This window comes from Megascapheus bottae, chromosome 6 (genome assembly GCF_031878675.1).
Source record: "Megascapheus bottae isolate mThoBot1 chromosome 6, mThoBot2.hap1, whole genome shotgun sequence".
Classification (NCBI taxonomy): domain Eukaryota; kingdom Metazoa; phylum Chordata; class Mammalia; order Rodentia; family Geomyidae; genus Megascapheus; species Megascapheus bottae.
This window is the reverse complement of record NC_143514.1, coordinates 77,368,356-77,391,187: the sequence shown is the minus strand read 5'-3', so window position 1 is coordinate 77,391,187 and position 22,832 is coordinate 77,368,356. Positions and strand designations below refer to the sequence as shown.

Below are 22,832 nucleotides of genomic sequence, written 5' to 3'. Positions count from 1 at the left end.
ATGACAAAAGAAAAAAAAAAGTGAAGCAATTAGTACCCAGTCCCTGAGCTCAAGCCCCAGGATCAGCATACACACACACACACCACACAATGACACAAAATGTAACTTACCCACTCAGCCTTAATTGCCACTTCAGAAAAGCAGAGAAATCACAGGAGCCTTTTCAGAGAGCTGTTAAAGACTCATTGATACATACCTGCCCAGAGCACTTAGCATGGGGAATGCTATTATTCTGTCTGTTTGCATTTATGCTCCCACTCAAGTCTCAGGTCTTGCAGTGCATTCCGGAGCTCTACAGGGCTCTGCTCTGCTCTGCTCCAGGGGACTTGGCAAAGGCCAGAGGTCTGTGCAGAGAAAGGAATTCCAGATGGGGCGGGAGCCTGGATGCTGCAGGACACGGGGCAGCCCAGGGCTGCTAAGTCTGGCTACCACCAACTTCCTGGGCCAGATGGGCAGTTGTTGGAGACCCCTCTGTGCAGTTCAGGGTTGCACCTCTCCACTCCTGAGATGCCATTAGCCTGGAGAGTCCTGACAACCCCGAGTGTCTTGGGGGGCCTTGTCACTGTCCCTAGAGGCACAGTCCCCCAACATCCTTGTTAAGAACTCAGTTAAGCTAGGTGCTAGTGGCTCCAGAGGATCGTGGTTCAAAGCCAGTCTGGGCAGGAAACTCCATAAGACCCATGACCAATTACACACACACACACACACACACACACTCAAGTGGTAAGAGTGCTAGCCTTGAGCATAAAAGCTAAGGGACATAGCCCTGAGATGGAGCCCCGGACCAGGTTAACTGAACACAGGTAATCCTAGCTAATTGGGAGGCTGAGAGCTAAGGATCAAGATTCAAAGCCAGCCTAGCCACAGAAATCAGAGAGACTCTTATCTGTAATTAAACAACAAAGAGCCAGAAGTGGAGGTGTGGCTCAGGTGGTGGAACACAAGCCCTGCGTGGAAAAGTCACAAGAATATGAGGCCTATTGGTAGAGTGCTTGCCTGGAGTTCGTGCAGCCCTGGGTTCCATTTCTTGGTTACCACATACACAGAAAATGCCAGAGTCAAGTGGTAGAGCACTAGCCTTGAGAAAACTCAAGGACAGTGCCCAGGCCCTGAGTTCAAGCCCCTGGACTGGCAAAAACAAAAGAAAACAAAAAACAAGAACATGAGGCCTTGAGTTCAAGTCTCAATACAGTTACCAGAAAGAAGGGAGCTATGAAAGCAAGGGAAGGATTGGAGATGGGAAGCAGGGCCTGGGGCCACCCTAGAAAACTGTTTTCCTTGCAGGGCAGAGCCCATGGCAGGGCCCACCATCCACAGGGTTCCCATGCTGCTCCTCGGCCTCCTGGTGCTGCTGGAGGTCGGCCTGGTGGGCTCCCTCACCCCTGCCCAGACCCTGCCTGAGCATCACAGGGACCCAGCCTCTGCACTACGGCCCCGGCCCAGCCACCACCGCCGGCGGGCTGGAAAGAAGGAGCGAAGCCCAAGCATGCCCAACCCGGTCCAGGATGGAACTGAGGTCACCACCTCCAGGCAGACCTCTAGGCTACCCTGGGGGCGGCTGCCTGGGCAGAGTCCTGCTGGCCTGCTGCTGGACAAGGAGCTGTTGCTGGGACTGGCGTCACCCTACCCCGAGAAGGAGCCTCCACCTCCAGGGTGGGAGAGGATAAAGAAACGAGGCAGGGAGCACAAGAGACGCAGAGACAGGCTGAGACCACACCGAGGTAGCTAGAGACCTGGGACGGTTGGGAGAGGCAATGACCCAGGGCAGGAGGGGTAGGGAAGCCGACTGTGGCCTCAGGTCTCCGGGTAACACCACGCGGTGAGCACCCAGAAGAGTGCAGGGATCGCACTGAAGTCAGGGAGTTATGGTAGGTAATGGAGGAGGCAGGAGAATTAGGTCACCCTCCGGTGTCAGGACGTTCTCCCTTGTATCTGACCTAAACCTATCCTCCTCTAAGTGCTGGGACAGACAGAATAGCTCATCGCTGTCCCAAGCTCTCCTTCAATCGACTCTAGAACAGCCCCCCCCCTCCCTGGCTCCACCAGTGACCCTGGGCAGGTGACCTCTCTTGCCTCAGTTTCTTCTTCTGCACCACAAGGATAATGGCCCCCTGTGTGCTCAGGGTAGAGGCTTGATTTGTGAGTGCTTAGACTCAGGCGAGAGCAGCAAACTGTAACAAATCCATCCTCAACTGGACCCGCACCCCCAAGCCTGAACACAAGTGACCCCGAGTGTCCTTCAGCTTTCCGTGGCCATGACCAAAAGCCCGAGAGAGAAACTAAAGAAGAAAGCCACATACCATGGCTGGTGGTTTCAGAGGTCTCAGCCCAGGGTTTCTGGGCTCAGCTGCTTTGAGCCTGGAGTGAGGTCATGGTGGGAGCTCAAGCTGCTCACCTCCTGGAACAGAGAGGGAGAGGAAAAGCCCCGGGATCCACGCCCCCAATGACCTCACGTCCTCTTGCCAGGCCCGGCCTCTTAAAGGCAGCAGGGTCACAGGCTGGGCCTTTGGGATGCCTTTCAGATCAAAACCTTAGCACCCCTGGGGGAGACATGACACCCCCTCCCCCCTGTGTCACCCTGTGGGTGTCAGGAGGGCTTATCCATGGTGAGCTTCAAGCCACCCAGGGCCCCCTTCCCTCCCTTGGCCCCTATTCAGTCTCTGGAAAAAATTAAAAATAAAACCTGGGCAGCCAGCTCATACGTAGTACTTTCCCAGTCTCCCCAGGCCCCAGCAGGCCTCTGGGAGCTTCTGTCTCTCATGGGACAAGACTGCCCCTAGGGGCCAGGAAGGACCACAGACGTGCTGGTGTCTCTTAGGAGGACGGCGGTGGTGGTGGTGGTGGCAGAGTCTCAGCCCCCCTCCTCCCACAAGCAGCGGGGGCTTGGTCCTCAGCCAGGCCCCTGCCCACCCAAGTGGGCAAACCCAGACTAGGTCCCAGCCTCAGAACCTAGAAGTCCTCTGTGTCAGGTTGTGGGGGACGCTGGCACCTTGAGGATAAGCGAGAGGACACAGGAAGGTCCCCAATTTCTACCCAGCCCCACTTCCTGGCTTCTAGGGAGCACTGGCATGGGGCAAGGGGTGGAGGGACCTTTAGGCACAGCCCAGCCCTGTGAAACTGCAAAGCCTCTGGCTATTTCCTTAAAGGCGCAGGGAGAGCAGGGTTCCAAAGTCCCCTCTCCTGCCCTCTGGAATTCAATTCTGCCACCTCACCTCCTCCAGGAAGCCTTCCAGGGTTAGCCCCTCTGGCTCTTAGTGTTAGACCCCCACCACTGCCAGCTCTGGTGTGGACTTGTCAGAATGCGGGGAGGAATGCTTCACCCAACATTTTCCCTGCCTGGGGTCCCAGGGAGGACAGGAAGCAGGGACGGTGCTTGAATGAAGGGCAGGAAAGGTGCAGTGTGTTGTCCGGGGGAGGGGGGTGCAGCGGGTGGCAAGCAGATCAACCTGTGCTTGTTGCCTGTCTCAGGCCGACCACTGGTCCGAGGCCCCAGCTCCCTGATGAAGAAGGCGGAGCCATTGGAAGACCAGACACTGGAGGCCGCCATGGAGGAGTCTTCCACCAGCCTGGCCCCCACCATGCTTTTCTTAACCACGCTGGAGGCCACACCGGCCACGGAAGAGTCCAGAATCTTGCCAGTCACCTCTCTGCGGCCCCAGGTGAGGACCCCAGCCTCGGGACTGGACGGGAGTTTGAGACAGTGGTGCAGGCCACGTAGGGAGCCTCTGATCTCAGGCGGCATTGTATCCTGAGGAAGGGGTCCTGGGGCCCACTCTGGGCACAGCCCCGGGAGCACGTGCCAGCCTCACATTCAGATCGTTACGCAGAGAGGGTGGTGAGACTTGGGAAAGAACGTGATGTTCAAAAGAGCTCACAGAACAGTCATAGCAACGTTTGAAACCACACCCCAGCCAAGTGCTATGGCTGACAGCTGAAATCCCAACGATTCAGGAGGCTGAGATGAGGAGGATTGCAATTCGAGGCCAACACAGGCAAAACATTTATGAGACCTCCCCCGCCCCAATCCCAATACATTTAAAGTGGGGGGGGGAAAGTCTGGATACATTGGTGTACACCTGTCATTCCAGTTACAAGAGAACCATTAATAAGAGGATAATGGTCAAGGCTGGCCTGGGCAAAAAAGCTAACACCTACTAGAAAAATAACAAGTCTGGGGGCATGGCTCAAGTAGTGGAGCACCTACCTTGCAGATATATGGCTCTGAATTCAGACTCTAGTATTGCCCCAAATCCCACACACCCATGACCTAGGTTTAAGTGGTGTTAAGTCAACTCTTGCCCTACTCTCACAAAAATGACACTGCTGGTGTTGTAGAAGGTTGTGTAGGAGTTCGCCTGATCATTCCCGACTCTCTTGTGTGCCTCTGAGGCCTCAAAATAAAGTCGCTTAAAGGGATCCGCAATGGAATAGATCTTTATAACTAAGTACAGAGAAGTAGTGACAATTTCACTTTCTGTAATTCCAGTCACTCCTGGTTGAATACTTTCTTTCCCAAATAACCCTTACTCACTCAATGAGAGCCCGAAACATAAGGAAGAGCAAGGGAAAAAGTGTTTCTTTGAGAATTAATCTATGTGATTGCAAGAATACAAAGAACAAGTATAATAAAATAATTAGAGAGGGAGGAAAAGACCGTAGTCATATAATACGTGCATGCATGCGTGCGTGTGTTCACCGGTGCCGCCTGAACTCTTGCATTTCTCTTCAAGGCTGGTCCTCTCCCCCTTGAGCCACAGCTCCACTTCTAGCATTTTTGTGGTTCACTGAAGAGCTAAGAGTCTCATGGACTTTCCTGCTTACGCTGGCTTCAAACCACAATCCTCAGAGCTCAGCCAGGATTACAGGTGTGAGCCACCAGCGCAGGACTTCGCTTGGCTGGAAGGAGGAGGAGGAGCAGCCTCTCCTTTGTGGCCTGAGACCCCCCCATGTTTCTGGCAAGGATTCAGATCCCCTCCTTCTTCCCCTGCAGGCACAGCCCAGGTCTGATGGGGAGGTGATGCCCACGCTAGACATGGCCTTGTTCGACTGGACCGATTACGAAGACTTAAAACTGGAGGTCTGGCCCTCTGCAAACAGGAAAGGTTCGCCTACCTCTCCCCCGACACACCTGGGCCCAGGGCCCCTCCTCCCTGGCCCTGCCTGGCCTGGGTCTCACTGAGGGTGGTCTGGTCTGCAGATAGCTGAAGGTGGGCTGAGGTCCCGTCAGCCTAAGCCGGGGCCAGCGTGGAGACAGAAATGCTACCAAGGGCCTACGGTAGCTATGCCAGATACCTGGGGAAACAGCCTGGACGCTGTCCCTTGAGCTGTTTTTGCTCAAGGCTACCATTCTTGGTTGTTTTTTTTTTTTTCTTTTGCCAGTCCTGGGCTTGAGCTCAGGGCCTGAGCACTGTCCTTGGACTTTCTCAAGGCTAGAGCTCTACCACTTGAGCCTCAGCACCACTTCCGGCTTTTTCTAAGTATGGGATGCCGAGGAATCGAACCCGGGTCTTCGTGCATGCTAGGCAAGCACTTTAAACACTAGGCCAAACTCCCGGCCCTCAAGGCTACCATTCTACCACTTGAACACAGCTCCACTTCCAGCTTTCTGGTGGTTAATTGGAGACAAAAGTCCTCTTGACTTTCCTGCTCAGGCTGGCTTTGAACCATGATCCTCAGATCTCAGCCTCCTGAGTAGCTGGGATGACAGGTGTGAGCCACTGGCTCCCAGATGGCCCCATTTTTGAGAAGAGAAATCTGAGGCAGAGAGACGTAGTGTTTTACCTGAGCTACACCAGGCTCCGTGGGACACCAGAGCCGTGTACTTAATCCTGCTGTTCTCCTTGCTGAGCCTCAACTACCTCCTCTTCCTCCTCCCCCTCCCCCTCCTCCCCCTCCTCCTCCTCCTCCTCCTCCTCCTCTTCCTCTTCCTCCTCCTGCTCCTGCTCTTACTTCTTCTTCTTCTTCTTGCTGGCCTTGGGGTTGAACTCAGGGCCTGGGCACTGTCCCTGAGCCTCTTTGTGCTCAAGGCTAGAGCTCTACCACTTGAGCCACAGTGCCACTTCTGACTTTTTCTGTGTGTGTGGTACCCAGGAACCAAACCCAGGGCTTCACGCATGCTAGTCAAGCACTTTACCACTAGGCCACGCTCCCAGCCTCAAATTCTGATGACAAATCTTGTCCCCAGACAAACACAGGGGGCACCTCTCCAGTGACGGCAATGAGACATCTCCAGTGGAAGGAGAACCGTGTGACCACCACCAGGACTGCCTGCCAGGTACCCCAGCACCCACACCAGGGCACCAGGCTGGGTCTGGTGGAGGAGGGCCAGCAGTTTCCCAGGCTTGGGCACAACTCTTGAGAGTCTCTGACTCTTTACCTTTTTGTTTTCCTCTCAGTCCTGGGCTTGAGCTCAGGGCCTGAGCACTGTCCTTGGACTTTCTCAAGGCTAGAGCTCCACCACTTGAGCCACAGCACCACTTCTGGCTTTTTTCTATGTGTATGGTATAGAGGAATCAAACCCAGGGCTTCATGCATGCTAGACAAGAACTGTCCCACACTCCTAGCCCCTCCCTGACCCTTTATAGACAATAAACAATAACCACAAGATAGCCAATTAGATGAACATTAGTTCATGTAAGACCATAGCAACCTTAGGGGTGGAGAGAGACAGAAACAGAGACAGAGAGACAGAAATGCAGACACATAGAGAAAGAGATAGACCAAAAGACGAGAAAGACTGGGACAGAGATATACAGAGAGATCCTGTCATCCTGCTTTGACTAAGGCCACTGGGCCCTAGAAAGAAAAGGGCTAAGTTTCATATCCAAAGTTGCCCAACTTGGTTTTGGTTGTTGATGGCGATTTTTTTCTTTTTGTCAGTGCTGGGGCTTGAGCTCAGGGTTGGAGCACTGTCCTTGGGCTTTCTCAAGGTTAGCGCTATAACCACGTGAGCCACAGCACCACTTCTGGCTGTTTTTTTTTTCTTTCTTTCTTTTGCCAGTCCTGGGACTTGAATTTGGGGCCTGGGCACTGTCCTTGAACACTTTTTTGCTCAATACTAGCACTCTGCCACTTGAGCCAAACACCACTTCTAGCCTTTTCTGAGTATGTGGTACTGAGGAATCGAACCCAGGGCTTCGTGCATGCTAGGTGAGTACTCTACCACTAGGCCATACTCTTAGTCCCCAGTGGTGATTTTTTTTGTCAGTTATTCAGCTTGACCTCAGGACCTTGATGCTGCCCCTGATCTCCTTCTTTCCCTTCCTTCCCCCCACCTTTAGTCAGTCTTGGGGTTTGAATTCAGGGCCTGGGCACTGCCCCTGAGCTCTGCTGCTCAGGGCTACCGCTCTACCACTTTGAGCCACACTGCCACTTCTGGCTTTCTGGTGTTTAACTGGAGATGAGTCTCATAGACTTTCCTAATCCAGCTTGGTATTGAACCTACATCTTAGCTTCCTGAGTAGGTAGGACAACGGCATGGCCACTGATGCTTGGCGAAGGCCATCCAACTTGGAAGTGGCTCCAGACTGGGACAGCCTGGCCCCAAGCCCCTTAACCACTGCCCACGATGCCTTCAGAAGAGAGGAGCCTCTCTTGGCCTCTTCCTCCAAACACCCTGTGATGGTCCAGTCTGTCACTGTCCCATCAATCACTGCCTGGCTTTCCAGAAATGCTTTTGGTGACATCCTCACTCATCCTGTCTCCACCCAGACTGCCGGTCCCTGTGGGATCAGACCAGCCTTCCAGAAGCTGACACTAAGCCAGAGTTGGGAAGTGCTGCGCTTGGTAGTTTATGCCTGTAATCCCAGCACTCGGAGGCAAAGGAAACACAAGTTCAGGCCAGCCTGGGCTCCATAGTGAAGCCCTGTCTCAACCTCTTCACTCTAAAAAGAAGTGCAAGAGGTTTATTTGTGGGTGAGAGAGTGAAGGAATAACACCTGTGAAAGGCAGTAGAGGAGGAAGGAGGTAGGGCTTTGTGTGTGTGTGTGTGTGTGTGTGTGTGTGTGTAATGTGTGTATGTGTGTATAGTGTGTGTGTATATAATGTATGTGTGTATAGTGTGTGTATATGTGTGTGCGTATATAATGTGTGTAGTATGTGTGTATATGTGTGTATAGTGTGTATATAATGTGTGTGTACATGTGTGTATATGTATATAGTGTGTACAGTATGTGTGTATATATAATGTGTATGTATATAGTATGTGTATATATAATGTGTGTGTAGTGTGTGTATATAATGTGTATGTGTATATAGTATGTGTGTATATAATGTGTATGTGTGTATATAACGTGTGTATATAATGTGTGTGTATATAATGTGTGTACAGTATGTGTGTGTATATAATGTGTATGTGTATATAATGTGTGTACAGTATGTGTGTATATAATGTGTATGTGTATATAATGTGTATATAGTATGTGTGTATATAATGTGTATGTATATATAATGTGTATATAGTATGTGTGTATATAATGTGTATGTATATATAATGTGTATATAGTATGTGTGTATATAATGTGTATGTATATATAATGTGTATATAGTATGTGTGTATATAATGTGTATGTGTATATAATGTGTACAGTATGTGTGTATATATGTGTGTGTGTATATAATGTGTATATAGTATGTTTGTGTATATAATGTGTATGTATATATAATGTGTATATAGTATGTGTGTATATAATGTGTGTACAGTATGTATGTGTATATATAATGTGTGTACAGTATGTGTGTGTATATAATGTGTGTACAGTATGTGTGTGTATATAATATGTGTGTATGTGTGTGTATATAGTGTGTATGTGTATATAATGTGTATATAGCATGTGTGTATATAATGTGTGCATAGTATGTTTGTGTATATAATGTGTGTACAGTATGTGTGTGTATATAACGTGTGTGTATATATAATGTGTGTACAGTATGTGTGTATATAATATGTGTGTACAGTATGTGTGTACCAGTACAAGGGCTCACTTGAACTCATAACCTGACACCTCTTTCTAAGCTCTTCTGCTCAAGGCTGACGCTCTACCGCTTGAGCCACAGCTTCACTTCTGGCTTTGTGCTGGTTAAATGGAGATCCAGTCTCAAGGCCTTTTCATCCCTGGCTGGCTTTGCACTACGGTGCTTAGATCTCAGCCCCTGAGTGGCGAGGGTGACGTGCATGAGCCACTGGTGCCCAGCCTAAGGCAGGGAAGCAGCGCCTGTAAAACAGGAGTGCTGGAGCCAGGCCTGGCCTGGCAGAGGAGGCAGAGGCTGCCAGCCCTGTGCCCTCCCTGTGCTGGTCGTCGACTGGGGCTGGACATGGGGGAAATGGCCTCTGACACAGACAGCAGCTGGAGACCATCCGCCAATTGTCCTTTCTGTCACTGAAAAAAACCAACAACGAAAGTCCCACTTTCCTTGGGAGAGATCTGAGCCCCTGTAGTCTCCAAGGCGGGCCTGCTCATGGCAGCCTGTGACAACCCACCCGCCCCCTCTCAGGCTGTTTCTTTCTCACACTATTGTGTGCACTCAACATAGAGAAAAGGCTCAAGTTTGAGCCAGCTGGATAGATGGACTGTCCCTGAGTGCTGGCTGGGGCGGGAGAAGCCTGGGCTGCCTGCTGTGCCCGGGGCTCCATTGCCCCATCTGTCAGAGGATGCTGGCATCTGAGAGCCCTGACAGTCCCCGGGTCCAAGCTCACTCCACGCCTGGCACCCCTAGCTGCCTCCCCATCTATCTCCGTGTGAGGTGACCCTACCCTCACTCTGCCCATGATGGCTCAGTAGCGGGGGTCTCTGCCAGCGGCCCCTGAGAATGTCAGCCATGACACTCATGAGTAGCGTGCCACACCAGATGGCCCTGCCTGCTGGGACTGGGCCCGCCTCCAGCATGATGGATCTCCTGTCCAGTGGGGCCCTGTGCAGGCCAGGGAGGGAGGGAGGAGCAGCATGGCTGACTGCGTGTGCATCCTATGTCATCCTGTGTCATCAGGGACCTGCTGCGACCTGCGGGGACACCTGTGCACACCCCACAACCGTGGCCTCAACAACAAATGCTTTGACGACTGCATGTGCATGGAAGGTGAGACCCCAGGGACAGGCTGTGTTCCAAAGCCAACTCCACAGGGAGTGGAGGGGGGTGGACACAAGATTTCCTGGAGGAAGGGCAGGGGAGGGGGGAGCATCCCCTGAGAATGGAAAGGGTGAACTTAGATTGGCTTTGCTTGGAGCCCCCCCCCCCCACCCCAGCCTGGGATCCTGCTGTCTCCTCTCCTGGCGCTGCTCCTCAGATTTGTTTTTCTCTTGAAATACAAGCTGGTGCAATCGATCGCCAGATCTGCTTCAATATGATCCAGCCTGAGAGGGCCAACACTGGCACCACCGAACTTTATCCTGAAAGGACACCCGGGCCTCTTGGGCTGTTTAAGTCCCCTGAGCTCCACTGAAGCTGTCCATGTGCCCCAGTGTGCCAGGCGCTGTGCCAAGACCTCCCTTCTTTCCTGGAATCCTCACAGCCATCCCCAGAGGGGACTGATTATAGTCCCTGCTTTAGAGTGACCTATTCAAACCTGCATAGTTAATAGTGGACAAGGACTGGGGATGGGGGTGGGGCTAGGCTCAGTGGTAGAGCACTGACTGAGTGTTGATTCTCTGAGAGAGAGGAGGGGAGGGAAAAAAGGAGGGAGTGAGGAAAGAAAGAAAGGAGGGAGGGCAAAAACTAAAGGTAGTATAGGAGCGTTCCAATTGTGTATTCTGAAAATTTCCAAACATATACTAGCCTCTATAGGATAAGGAACCCCAATTCTTCACTGCCAGCCTCAATAAATGCCCATGGCTGAGCTGAACCCGTATCCTCCCCCTGCCCACTTTCCTGCTTCCACTGTGGTCTTAAAGCAACTCCTGAGAATTGACAGAAATGTCTTCTAGAATGATTTCCACACACAGTGTATGTAGGGTGTGTGTGTGTGTGTGTGTTCCAGTACTAGAGCTTGAACACTCAAGGCTTTGTATTCTCCCTTGGCTTTTTTGCTTGAGGTTGGTGTTCTATGACCTGAGCCTCTTCTGGCTTTTTAATGGTTGACTGGAGAAAAGAATCTTGTGGACTTTGTTGTCTGGGCTGGTTTTGAACTGTGATCCTAAGATTACAGGCATGAGCTACCAGCACCCAGCTGCAGTTGATGTGTGTGTGTGTGTGTGTGTGTATGTCAGCTGTCAGGCTTAACTCGGGGTCTAGGTGTGGCCCCTGAGCTCTTTTGCTTATGGTTAGTTCTGTACCACTTGAGCCACAGCGCCACTTCCAATTTTCTGATGGTTAACTGGAGATAAGGTCCTTCGATCTCAGCTTCCTGAGTAGCAGGAATATAAATGTGAGCCACTAGCACCAGCTGCAGTCTCCCTGTTTTTATCATCTTGCTTTATACCTATTACGTATGATCATCAGTGCCCTAAACGCCCTGTCTACCCCTCACCCCATATATCTCACTCCACTCTGTCCCCCAGTCTCCTTTTCAAACCCCTCCAGGCTCTGCCTGGAGGAAGGGAGGGGAGGGAAGAAAGCAGGCCCCAAGCCTGATCCCTGCTCCCCTCCACCCAGGCCTGCGCTGCTATGCCAGATTCCACCGAAACCGCAGGGTCACGAGGAGGAAGGGACGCTGCGTGGAGCCAGAGTCTGCCGATGGTGACCAGGGGTCCTTCATCAACATCTAGCACAGCGGAGCCGCCTCCCCACTGGTCTGGGGCTGAGCCCCTGAAGGGCCCCCTGGAGGGGCCAGCAGTGGGAGATCAAGTGGGGGACAGGTGGGAGAGGCAGCGGGCTCAGGCCTGGGACGCTGGGCCCCAGGCCCCAGGACTGCAGGGTGGCATCCACTGGACCAACCGGTCTGCACCCCCTCCCCACGGTCGTGCCCACAGCGCCCTCTGCTGCCTGGAGCAGCACTGCCACAGCTTCAAGGTGAAAAGCCAGAGTTGACTTTGGAGGCCTGGGCCAGGCAGGCAGGGGATCTGGATTTGGGACATTCTCTGCCCCATGCTTAGCGTCATGGCATGCATTGTTTTGCTGAATCATCCGGTGGCCTTTTCAAGTAGGCATGGCGGCCAGGCCACAGGGCAGGACACAAGGGCACACTTGAGCACCCTGATTGTCTGGGACCTCCTGAAAGGATGATGCAGTAGATGAGTTACTTGGGACCTGAAAAGCAGAAATGCCCTTGGCTGGGTGCTGGGGGGAGATCTGAACCTGGGTGGGGGCTATGGATCACCAAGGACCCCCTCCTCGTTCTGCCTCTGCACGGCTAAGAACTGAGATCCGGATTTCCCCACAGCTTATGGAAACGGAGACACACTCCCAGGTAATTCCCTTCACTGAGGCTGGAATAGTGTGGCTGCCTGGATCTTCTGTGTGTGTGTGTGTGTGTGTGTGTGTGTGTGTGTGTGTGTGTGTGTGTGTGTGTGTGCACGCGCATGCGCGTGATAGCTTCACCCTGGCTTTTGAGGGGATGATTCATTGGAGGCAAGGGTCTTATAAACTTTCCTGCCCACATATTACAAGCACTTGTGTGGCACACCCGAGGCCCAAGGTTTCAGCCCAGGATATTTCTCCTCAAATCCCCTAAGTTTCACACATGTACACCTCTTGAAGAGTGTTGTGGGAGCAGATGAGTCCCCACCCTGTAAGGCATGAAGTGACTGGGAAACAGAGATGTTCTTTATGATCTTGTGGCTCTGCTCATCCGGCCATGGGATCCGAACTCCTCACCTGTCCTGTCCTGAGACCTTTGACCCCAGCAGTCTGATGCAAGCATGGAGACATACATGCATGTGCTTTGCACAAGCACCCTCAGAGACCATCCTAGCTTCCATTCTGTTTCAGCAAAGCCCCTCACTAGAAAGAGGGGAGCATCCAAGCCAGACCCAGAATGCCAACCAGAATGTCTGACTCCATCATGTGCTTATCTGGCTCCAGGGGTCATGTCAGGAGAGCCGCTTGGGCCTTCTTGGAAATCTGGGCTCATGCAAGTCCCTCCCCACCCACCCCCCCCACTTCCACAACCATGCCCGTGGGATGCCGAGGCTATTTACTGCTTTAGATCAATCAGGACCAGGGGTCAGACACCAAGGAGAACAAGCAGATCTAGAAGAAATCAAATATGCTTGTTCTTCCCTCCCTACTCAAGTTTGATGGGCAGAGCGAGGGCAGGGAGGCTGGGGAGATCAGAGGCGGCTCTTTGGAAGGGGAACTTGACCCTGGAGGACATGCTGCAGGTGACTCAGGCTCACTGTGGGAAGAGCAAGCAGCAAAGCCCAGCATTGTTGTGGCAGGAGGCAGTGGTGGGAATCCCAGACCCAGCTTAAAGGTGTGTGTGTGTGTGTGTGTGTGTGTGTGTGTGTGTGTGTGTGTGTGTGTGTGTGTGTGTGTGTGTGTGTGTGTGTGTGGTGGAGGGATCCTTTTAACTCAAGATCTGACGATTTACTCCCCTCTAAATATCTACTGCTCTGCCAGGAAGTAACCAACGTCTTCGACTCTAGATTCTGCAAACTTTTCCCATGAAAGGTCAAATAAATCTCCTAGGCTTTATAGACCATACAGTGTCACGTGACTCCAGTACCAGAAGCACCTGTGGACACCGTCAAAGTAAATTTTATGGGCTCCAATGTCAGGGGTGTCGGTGACTCATGCCTGTCTCCCTCCTCAGAAGGCTGAGCTCTGAGGATTGTGGTTTGAAGCCAGCCAAGCAGAAAAGTCTATGAGATCCTTACTTCCAACTAAGTACTCAAAAGCTAGAAGCAGAGATGTGGCTCAAGTGGTACCATGCCAGCCTTGAGCAAAATGCCAAGGAATAATGTGTAGGCCATAGAGCAAGACTGTGTAGTGATCAAATAGCATATCCCAGCCCTTTCTGACCTTAGGCAAGTTATTGAGTGTGTGTGTGTGTGTGTGTGTGTGTGTGTGTGTGTGTGTGTGTGTGTGTGTGTTGGTGTGTGCACACTGATACTGGAGCACCTCATACTTTTTTTTTTTCTTTTTTCTTTTGCCAATCCTGGGGCTTGAATCCTGGCCACTGTCCTTGAGCCACAGCACCACTTCTGGCTTTTTCTGTGTATGTGGTACCAAGGAATCGAACTTAGGGCTTTGTGAATGCTAGGCAAGCACACTCTACTACTAGGCCACACTCCCAGCCCCTCATGCTTTGCTATTTTTTTGTTTTAGCCAGTTCTGGGGCTTGAACTCAGGGCCTAGGCACTGTCCCTGGGCTTCTTTTACTCACGGCTAGCACTCTACTATTTCAGCCATAAAACCACTTCTGGCCTTTTCTGTTTATATGATACTGAGGAATCAAAACTAGGGCTTCCTGCCTGATAGGCAAATGCTCTACCACTAACCCACATTCCCGGCTTTATCATTTGAACCACAGCTCCACTTCTGGCTTTTTGCTGGTTCGTTGAATATATGTTTCTGGGGGTTTTCTGCCCAGATTGGCTTGGAATTTGGATCTTCAGATCTCAGCCTCCTAAGTAGCAAGGATTACAGGTGTGAGCCACGGTGCCCAGCCAACAGCTCTTCTTAGAGATGGCAGGACCAGTAAATACACGGTCCTTATAAGAGGCTGGATGCACAGTGTACTGGGACCCAATATTAGCTAGTTGATGATTTAGATTTTTTTGCTTTTTGCACTCTTGACTTCCTCCACTAAGATCTATCACATGCACAAAGGTATTCAGTATCACCCTGAAGGCTGCAAAAGGTGCTCTGTCAAACCCTGGGCTGGGAGACATTCCTCTAGGACAGTTAGTTGACTGAGACTGCTGTCCCCTAGGACAGCAGAGATGGAGGAGAAAGCGTCTTTGTCATCCTCAGGTCACAAGTTCCCCAGGGGGAGGGGAGCTGAGCCAGGGACCAAGAGGAAGCCCTACCTGAGCCTTCTGAAACCTACTGCCACTGCCACGGGGCTGCCTGTCAGTGCTCTGGCGATGCCAGGAGCCGATCCTATGGCTGTGGAGGACCAGTGAAGGATCTGAGGACAGAAAGGTCATTAGGAAAAAGCACCGCGATGCTACCCATGTATCTTTACCCTGTACTGAGAAGGAGGCCACCCTCTGCTCCCCGGAATGCGGTTCACTCTACAACTGGAAAGGAATATGCTTGGGAAAACATTAGCCGGTAGTGTGGGTGCTGGGAGAAATTGTGAATGGCTCCTCATTGGGCACTCCCCGGGCTGGATTAAGGGCCACCTCAGCATGACAGTGTTTGAACCCCCGGGGGCCCCAGGGAGGGGTGGGCAGGGGTGGCAGTGTGCCTATCCAGGGTCTTTGTGATAGGAATGCCTTTGGGGTACTAAGACAGAAGAGGTAACCCAGCCCAGGATTGGGGCAACAGAGTTGGGCCCTTGCTCTTCTCACTGTCTCCAGGACCTGGAGCATTATCTGGGGCCTAGGTAGAATGATAGAATCTTGCGTCACACTCTACACTGCTCACTCTCAAATCTTGAGGGTGGACCCAGCCATCTGGCCTCTGGCCTGTTTGATCTCCAGATCCTTTCTCAGCCTGAGGGGTCGTGGGTCAGAGGGGAAAATGGGAATGCTGGCCTGTCATGAATGTTTCCCCTGGCTCAGGACAGTGGAGTTCACACATATGTTGGCCAATGTGAGGTTGTTTCTGGGTCACTTCCCCATGAGGGCACATCTGCAGGCTCGTGGGCTGGCATCCATTAGTATGTTTACACTGGAGCACTAGGCCTGCAGCTCTCCGCTGTAGGATGCTCTGACTTTAGGAAGTTTCTGGGGGTGGGGGGTCTTGAAAGCACAGGGGTGCTATGCCTTGTAGTCCCACGATGTCACATTGCATGTGTCCTCCCAAGCTGTAAATAAAGAGGTGGTTGGTAACCCTGCTTGGCTCTCTGCTCCTCCTTGTGACAGTCTCTCTGCTTTCTCAGGGTTTTCCCACCCCACTTCCAGTCTCTTCTCACCACACATTTCATTGACATATGTTCGGAGCTGGGCTGCAGGCAAGGCAGAGAAGGTTTCTTCCCCGCCCCCTCCCCATCACCTGGACAACATGATGGGTCTCTAGCTGGCCTCTGGGGTTGGTGGGGAAGGGGGATCATGTCTTCATCTTAACTCTCCACTTGGGGTTGGAGGTCACTGACAGATTATGAAGCTGGTCACTGCTGGATGCCTTCCAGAAGTTTCACCCTGGGAACGGCCAAGCACAGAGACAATCAGATTTCCCTGGGAGCAAGTGGCTCAAGACTGTAATCCTAGCTACCGAAAGGCCTAGATCTGTATGAGGATCAAGGTTTAAAGCCAGCCAGACTGTTCTCCAATGAACCACAAAAGAAGGAAAAGGAGGAGGAGGAGGAGGAGGAGGGAGGAGGAGGAGGAGGAGGGAGGGAGGAAGAGGAGGAGGAGGAGGGAGGAGGAGGGAGGAGGAAGAGGAGGAGGGAGGAGGAGGAGGAGGAAGAGGAGGAGGAGAAGCAGCAGCAGCAGCAGCTGTGGGCTCAAGTGGTAGAGAGCCAGCCTGGAGTGAAAAAGGCTAAGACCCAGGTCCTGAATTTAAGCCCCAGGACTGGAACACATACCCATGCACGCACACACACACACCAGTTAGATGCCAGTTTCAATGGGGAAAGGAGGAAGAGGAAGCTCAGTGCTGAGGCCAGGTCTGGGCAGGAGCAGATGCCATCTTGGGACAGCGTGTGAACTGCCAGGCAGTGGCCGAGCTTGGTGCAGGAAGGACAACTCATCTCAGCGGCAGCCCTTTCCAGCCCCACTGTACGCTGCTGCCCAGGCCCTTAGACACCCAGATGTCAGGGCAGGCCAAGTTCTGGCTCCTGGTAGCATCACATCCTGGTGTCTCAAAGCCACAGCTGGACTCAGACATGCTGCAGTGTTTCCTAAAAGGAGGAGGGCCCTCTGGGGAGCCACCCAGGGTTCTGAGGCTCTCGGGGCCTCAGGCACTGTGTCTCTAGGGTGGGTTTGGGGCTCGGCCCATAGGATAACTCAGGGCTGAGTAGGGGCTACATCAAACTTTCCTGAAAACTTTACTGTGCCCTGCTCAGACCCCAGAAGGCCCGAGAAGCAACTGCTTAAGATGGCTCTGAAGAATAGGGCCAAGAAGTTCCCTTCCTCTGGGCCTCCCAGGCTATCCTCCCTCCCTGTCCCAAGCACACAGAAACACAGGAGTACAACCGAGTAAACATAGGGGTAGCAAGAGCAGGGGGCTGGATCTGAGCACTGGGCTGTGATTTGCCACCCGGCCTTGCCAGCCCTTGAGTCATTGGCATTAGAGGGACACACTGGGCTGCAAAAACCCTTCATGTTCTGGGAGGTCAACTTGAACCCACGTCAGCATGATGCTGAGATAAAAAGTTAAGATATGACATTTTGGTATCTTTCATCTGACCATCCGTATCAGTATTCTCCTTCAGACATTGTTCAGTATCGTGGCTGACAATCAAAACCTGTGGTCTTTGTGTCTACTGGCACTTTGAATCCTTTTATGCCATGATATTACAACATCTCAAGAGAAGACTTTGTGGGGAATAGGAAGAGTCTCCATGACCACAGCTAAATAAATAAAATACCATGCTTTATGGGTTTTGAAATGGCTGTTACTTCCTTAGCATGTTTGTTTGCTTTTGAGAGACAAGCATGTTGATTGTTAGTTGAGCTTATTTAAAAAGCAGTACCCAAAAACTTCATGGTAGGTTTACATTAAACAGCATAAGTTTTTAGATTTGTTTGGTGTTACCTGAAGTCAGAGCTCCTAGACTGACTTCCAATTGTGGTTCATCTTCTCCTGCATTTATTTCATGTTTCCCTTAAGAAAAGAGGAAGTAAGGGGCCAGGAGTTTGGCCTAGTGGTTAAAGTGCTTGCCTAGCATGCATGAAGACCCAGGTTCGATTCCTCGGTACCACAGACATAGAAAAAAGCCAGAAGTGGTGCTGAGGCTCAAGTGGTAGAGCTCTAGCCTTGAGAAAGTCCAAGGACAGTGCTCAGGCCCTGAGCTAAAGCCCAGGACTGGCAAAAAAAAAAAAAAGAGGAAGTAATTATAAATGATACTATGCACACTAAATCTTTGAGATTTACTCATAAATTTATTTCAGACAATGTATTAGAACAACTTTCTTTCTTAGGCTAACTGCCTCAGGGCTTCATTTGACTTAAGGTGCCCATTTATTTACTGTTTCAAACTAATTTGCTTTGAAAACAAATGCTCTCTTTCCTTCTGAGTATTCAGTTGTGCCTTGCATGTGCAACCCTGCTGGATTCCATCTGGAACAGTGTGATTAACCTGTCTTTTCCAGTGCTTGGTGTGTTCCTTTTTTTCAGTACTGAGGATTGAATCTAGGGCTAAGTGCCTTAGGCAAGGGCTCTCCCATTCCCATCTGAATTCAGTATGTTCTTTTCTTGTGTTCACTAAGGTAAATACAGCTACATGATTCCGGAAATAAACCCATTTCTAGCTTGGGAAAGTAGAAACCTTGCATGTAGATGGTTTATTACTCTAAATAAAAGAGGGTTTAAAAAAATTTTTTTAAAGGGCCGGCAGTTTGGCCTAGTGCTTGCCTAGCATGCACAAAGACCGAGGTTCGATTCCTCAGTACCACATACATAGAAAGAAGCTGGAAGTGGTGCTGAGGCTCAAGTGGTAGAGCACTAGGCTTGAGGAAAGCCCAAGGACAGTGCAAAAAAAAAGTTAAGATAAAAGCATCCAGGGATGCTAGCTGTCTGTGACTACAGCCTGGGTACAGCCCCCAGGGGGTCTGGGTCAGGCAGGGGCCAGGCACTGGGGTCAAGTGGCTCACAGTTCTCCAAAGAACTAGGGTACAGATGGCTCACATCCGTAATCACAGCTAGTCAGGAGACTGAGATCTGAGGATGGGTGGTTCAAAGCTAGCCTGGGGGCCGGGAGCATAGCCTAGTGGTAGAGTGCTTACCTAGCATGCACTAAGCCCTGGGTTTGATTTCTCCCAGTACTGCATGCTCAGAAAAAGCTGGAAGTGGTGCTGTGGCTCAAATGGCAGAACACTAGCCTTGAGCAAAAAGTGTCCAAGGACAGTGCCCAGGTCCTGGGTACAAGCCCTGGGACCGCGGGGGGGGGGGGGCGGGGGGGGAAAGCCAGCCTGGGCAGAAGGGTTTATCAGATTTTATCTCCAATGAGCTAGCAAAAAAAGTGGTACAGCACCATCCTTGAGGGAAACAGGTAAGGGACAATATCTAGGCCCTGAGTTCAAGCCCTAGGAACAGCACCAAAGCACAAAGCCAAAACCAGAACCAATAGAAGGTTTGTATATCTCAATATTTATTAACATCTTAATACATCTCTACGTGTGTCTGGTATACACACAGAGAGAGGACTAGAGGGGTGATTTGTAGTTAATTCATGTGGCCCCAGTGTTGGTGAGTCTGGGTGAGACTGGTATATACAGCAGTTAATAGGGCAGAAACTCAGGCAGGATTAAAGCTACATGCAGACTTGAAGCTGGATTTCTTCTCTGTTCTGACTCTTAAGGCCTTCAACACAGAGCACTGCAAACCATAGAAACCCTTCCCTGCCTCTCCTCCTGTCCTCACCCATGACAGCACCTTGGCCTGGACAGTGTTGTCTCTGGCCAGCTGTGGAGCTCAGGCCTCCTTTCCCCATTGGCCAGGTGGAGCCTTCGGTGACAGCAGAGGCAGATGTGTTTTAAACCTCTGTGGACCTTCATGCCCTGAGGCCTGGCTCAGGGACTTCACAGTGTGAGGACATGCTGTCTGGATCTGAGGTGAGGTGGAAGGGGAGGAGGTAACTGGGAGGCCAAGGGCAGAGCTGTCCCTTTTCTCTATGTACCATGGTTGCCTGGGAGACAGGATGCAGGGGACCTGGGTTCCTTCTATCCTGGGGACTGGCAGATACAGCTCTGCAAGGTGTGGTCCTGAATTGTGTGTCCTTGATATTGACCTGGGATCAGAGTCAGACACAGAGTAGAGTACAGCATAGAGAAAGAATGCATTCATACACACCCATCTTCAGCCATGACTTACTGCAGGAGGCACTCTTTCTCTTATGTAAATGGCAAATGTGAGGCCCTCTTTTGTTCTTTGTGTACTGGAACTTGAATTCAGGGCCTCTTGCTCTTATTTGGCTTTTTCTCTCAAGGCTGGTCTATCACTTGAGCCACACTTCTACTGGCTTTTTGGTGGTTAGTTGGAGACAGGGCTCTTATCACCTTTTCTGCCTGGGCTGGGTTTAAACCAAGCTCCTTAGATTTTAGCCTCTTAAGCAGCTAGAAGTAAAGGCATGAGCCGTAGTCACCTAGCAAGACCCTTTTGTGAAAGGGAAGAAAACAGAAGCACAGAGTATTGAAGGTCATATTTCCAAAGGCTGCAGCCCCAATGGCAACAATGCCAAAGGCTCCATCTATCTGATGCCCAATCCTGATTATATATTCATGATCCTAAAGTAGAATGGTTAGGGTGAAGTGACAGAGAAATTAGAAAATGGGCCAGGCACTGGTGGCTCATGTCTGTAATCCTAGCTATTCAGGAGGCTGAGATCTGAGAATCCTAATTGGAAGCCAGTCCAGGCAGGAAAGTCCATGAAGCTCTTATCTCTAATTAACCACCATAAAACCAGAAGTAGCACTGTGTTTCAAAGTGGTAGAGAGCTGGCTTTGATCAAAAGAGCTCAGGGTCAGTACCAAGTCCCAAGTTCAAGCCCCATGACCAACCAAAATTAAAGGAAGGGAGGGAGGAAGGAAGGGAGGAAGGAATTATAAAATGGGTTAGAATAATAGTAATAATGAGCTGGGTCCAGAAGCTAAGGCTAAGCAATCACTGGGCCAGTAAGGAATCCAATCAACTGATTCAAGAATGCCTAGTCCTGCATTCCATCCTCCCTCTTCCCATCCCTCTTAGATGCTAAATGAGATGCAATGCCCTAGATGAGTAATAGTGTTTCAGGATACCAGATGCCTGGCTTGTTTTAAATATCTGTGACCACAAAGAATACAAAAAAAACCCAAAAACAACAACAAAAACACCATGTTCCCACACCTGTTCAGTGTAAGGCCAACTCGAGACCCATTGTCCTCAGGCTCGGATAAAATGATCAAAATGGGATAACTGACAAGTTAGATCACATGTCCAAGCTGCTGGGGACCACTGATCTCCTAAGCAAGGCTATAAGCACCCTTAGCTATGTGCAAAGGCACTGTACCACAGATGCCTAAGTGGTAAGGGTCACTTGGGCAGAATGCATAGGCATACGCAAGAAAACAGTGCCCTACCCCTGTTCTTCAGTCTTCTCTTAAACCAAGGTAAGTAGCTAGGGAGTTTGGCCCAGTGATAGAGTGCTTGCCTAGCATGCACAGAGACCCAGGTTTGATTCCTCAGTACCATATGAACAGAAAAAAGCCAGAAGTGGTGCTGTGGCTCAAGTGGTAGAGCTCTAGCTTTAAGAAAGCCTAAGGACAGTGCTCAGGCCCTGAGTTCAAGGCCCAAGGCTGGCAAAAAAAAAAAAAAAAGAAAGAGAGTAATTTACTCAAGATGTCAGTTTAAGAGCTTGTGTTCAGCTTGGAGTTATTTTCTACTGAATGTCTTCTTTGTGTGAGAAAACGTATGTATTCATTGCTAATTACATACAAAGTTCACTGTCTTTCCTACTATGCCATACTGCTAATAAAAACTGCCTACCTGGGCATCAGTGGTTCACACCTACAACCCTAGCTACTTAGGAAGCTGAGATCTGAGGACTGTGGTTCAGAGCCAGCCTGGGCAGGAAAGTCCATGAGATTCTTATCACCAGTGAATCACCAGAAAAATCAGAAGTATTGCTGTGGCTCAAAGTGGTAGAGTGATAGCCTTGAGCAAAAGCAACTCAGAGACAGTGCCCTGGCCCTGAGTTCAAGCCCCACAACTGACAAGAAAAAAAAAAACTGTTGGGAGATGAATTAGGGACTTTTGTCTTCCAAGATGAACTGATCTTGATAGTGTGTGTGTGTGTGTGTGTGTGCATGCACGTGTGTTTGCCAATCCTGGAGCTTGAACTCAGGCCTGGTCACTGTCCCTGAGCTTCTTTTGCTCAAGGCTAACACTCTATCACTTGAGTCACAGCACCACTTCCAGTCTTTTCTGTGTATGTGGTACTGAGGAATGGAACCCAGGGCTTCATGCATGCTAGGCAAGCACTCTACTACTAAGGCACTGTCCTAGCCTTCACTTTGGGTTTTTCTTACTTCTCATGGGGTACAGTCTTTTTTTGTTTTGTTTTGTTTTGTTTTGCCAGTTCTGGGCTTGAGCTCAGGGCCTGAGCACTGTCCTTGGACTTTTTCAAGGCTAGAGCTCTACCACTTGAGCCTCAGCACCACTTCTGGCTTTTTTCTATGTGTGTGGTACCAAGGAATTGAACCCGGGTCTTCATGCATGCTAGGCAAGCACTTTAACCACTAGGCCAAACTCCTGGCGGGGTACAGTCTTTTTCTAGTCACCTGTTTACTCTGGAGCACTGGACATAGCACCAGGTGACCAATTCCAAACCAGGAACCCCTAAGCCCACTAAGGGTCATCCATACCCAGGACTGAAGACTGACTGCTGAGCTTTCCTCCCCAACTCCTGTGCCTGGCACAAGGTGCTAAGCTATTGCTGCCTTCCTTTCTCCCTACTTTGTGAGCTGTGCCAACGCTGCTTGCCTCTGAATTCCTTGCATCATTAGTCCAAACACCTGGGGGTGTCGTGGATGATTAGAAAGTTCCCCACTTCTAGGGGCTGGGAATGTGGCTCAGTGGCTTAGAGTGCTTGTCTAGCAAGCATGAAGCCCTGAGTTTGAGTCCTAGTACTGTAAGGTTTGCCCGAAAGGAAA

The 22,832-nt window shown here is 50.8% G+C and overlaps 1 protein-coding gene across 1 annotated transcript; it reads left to right on the top strand.

Moving 5' to 3' along the window:
- The first annotated feature begins 1,294 nt into the window (after positions 1–1,294).
- Draxin (dorsal inhibitory axon guidance protein) lies at positions 1,295–11,765 on the top strand. The gene is made up of 6 exons (XM_090333921.1): positions 1,295–1,721; positions 3,469–3,659; positions 4,991–5,102; positions 6,185–6,274; positions 9,985–10,074; positions 11,587–11,765. Exons 1-6 carry the CDS (start codon positions 1,295–1,297, stop codon positions 11,697–11,699), a joined length of 1,023 nt encoding a protein of 340 aa, XP_090190047.1. The 3' UTR covers positions 11,700–11,765.
- Positions 11,766–22,832: the final 11,067 nt, after the last annotated feature.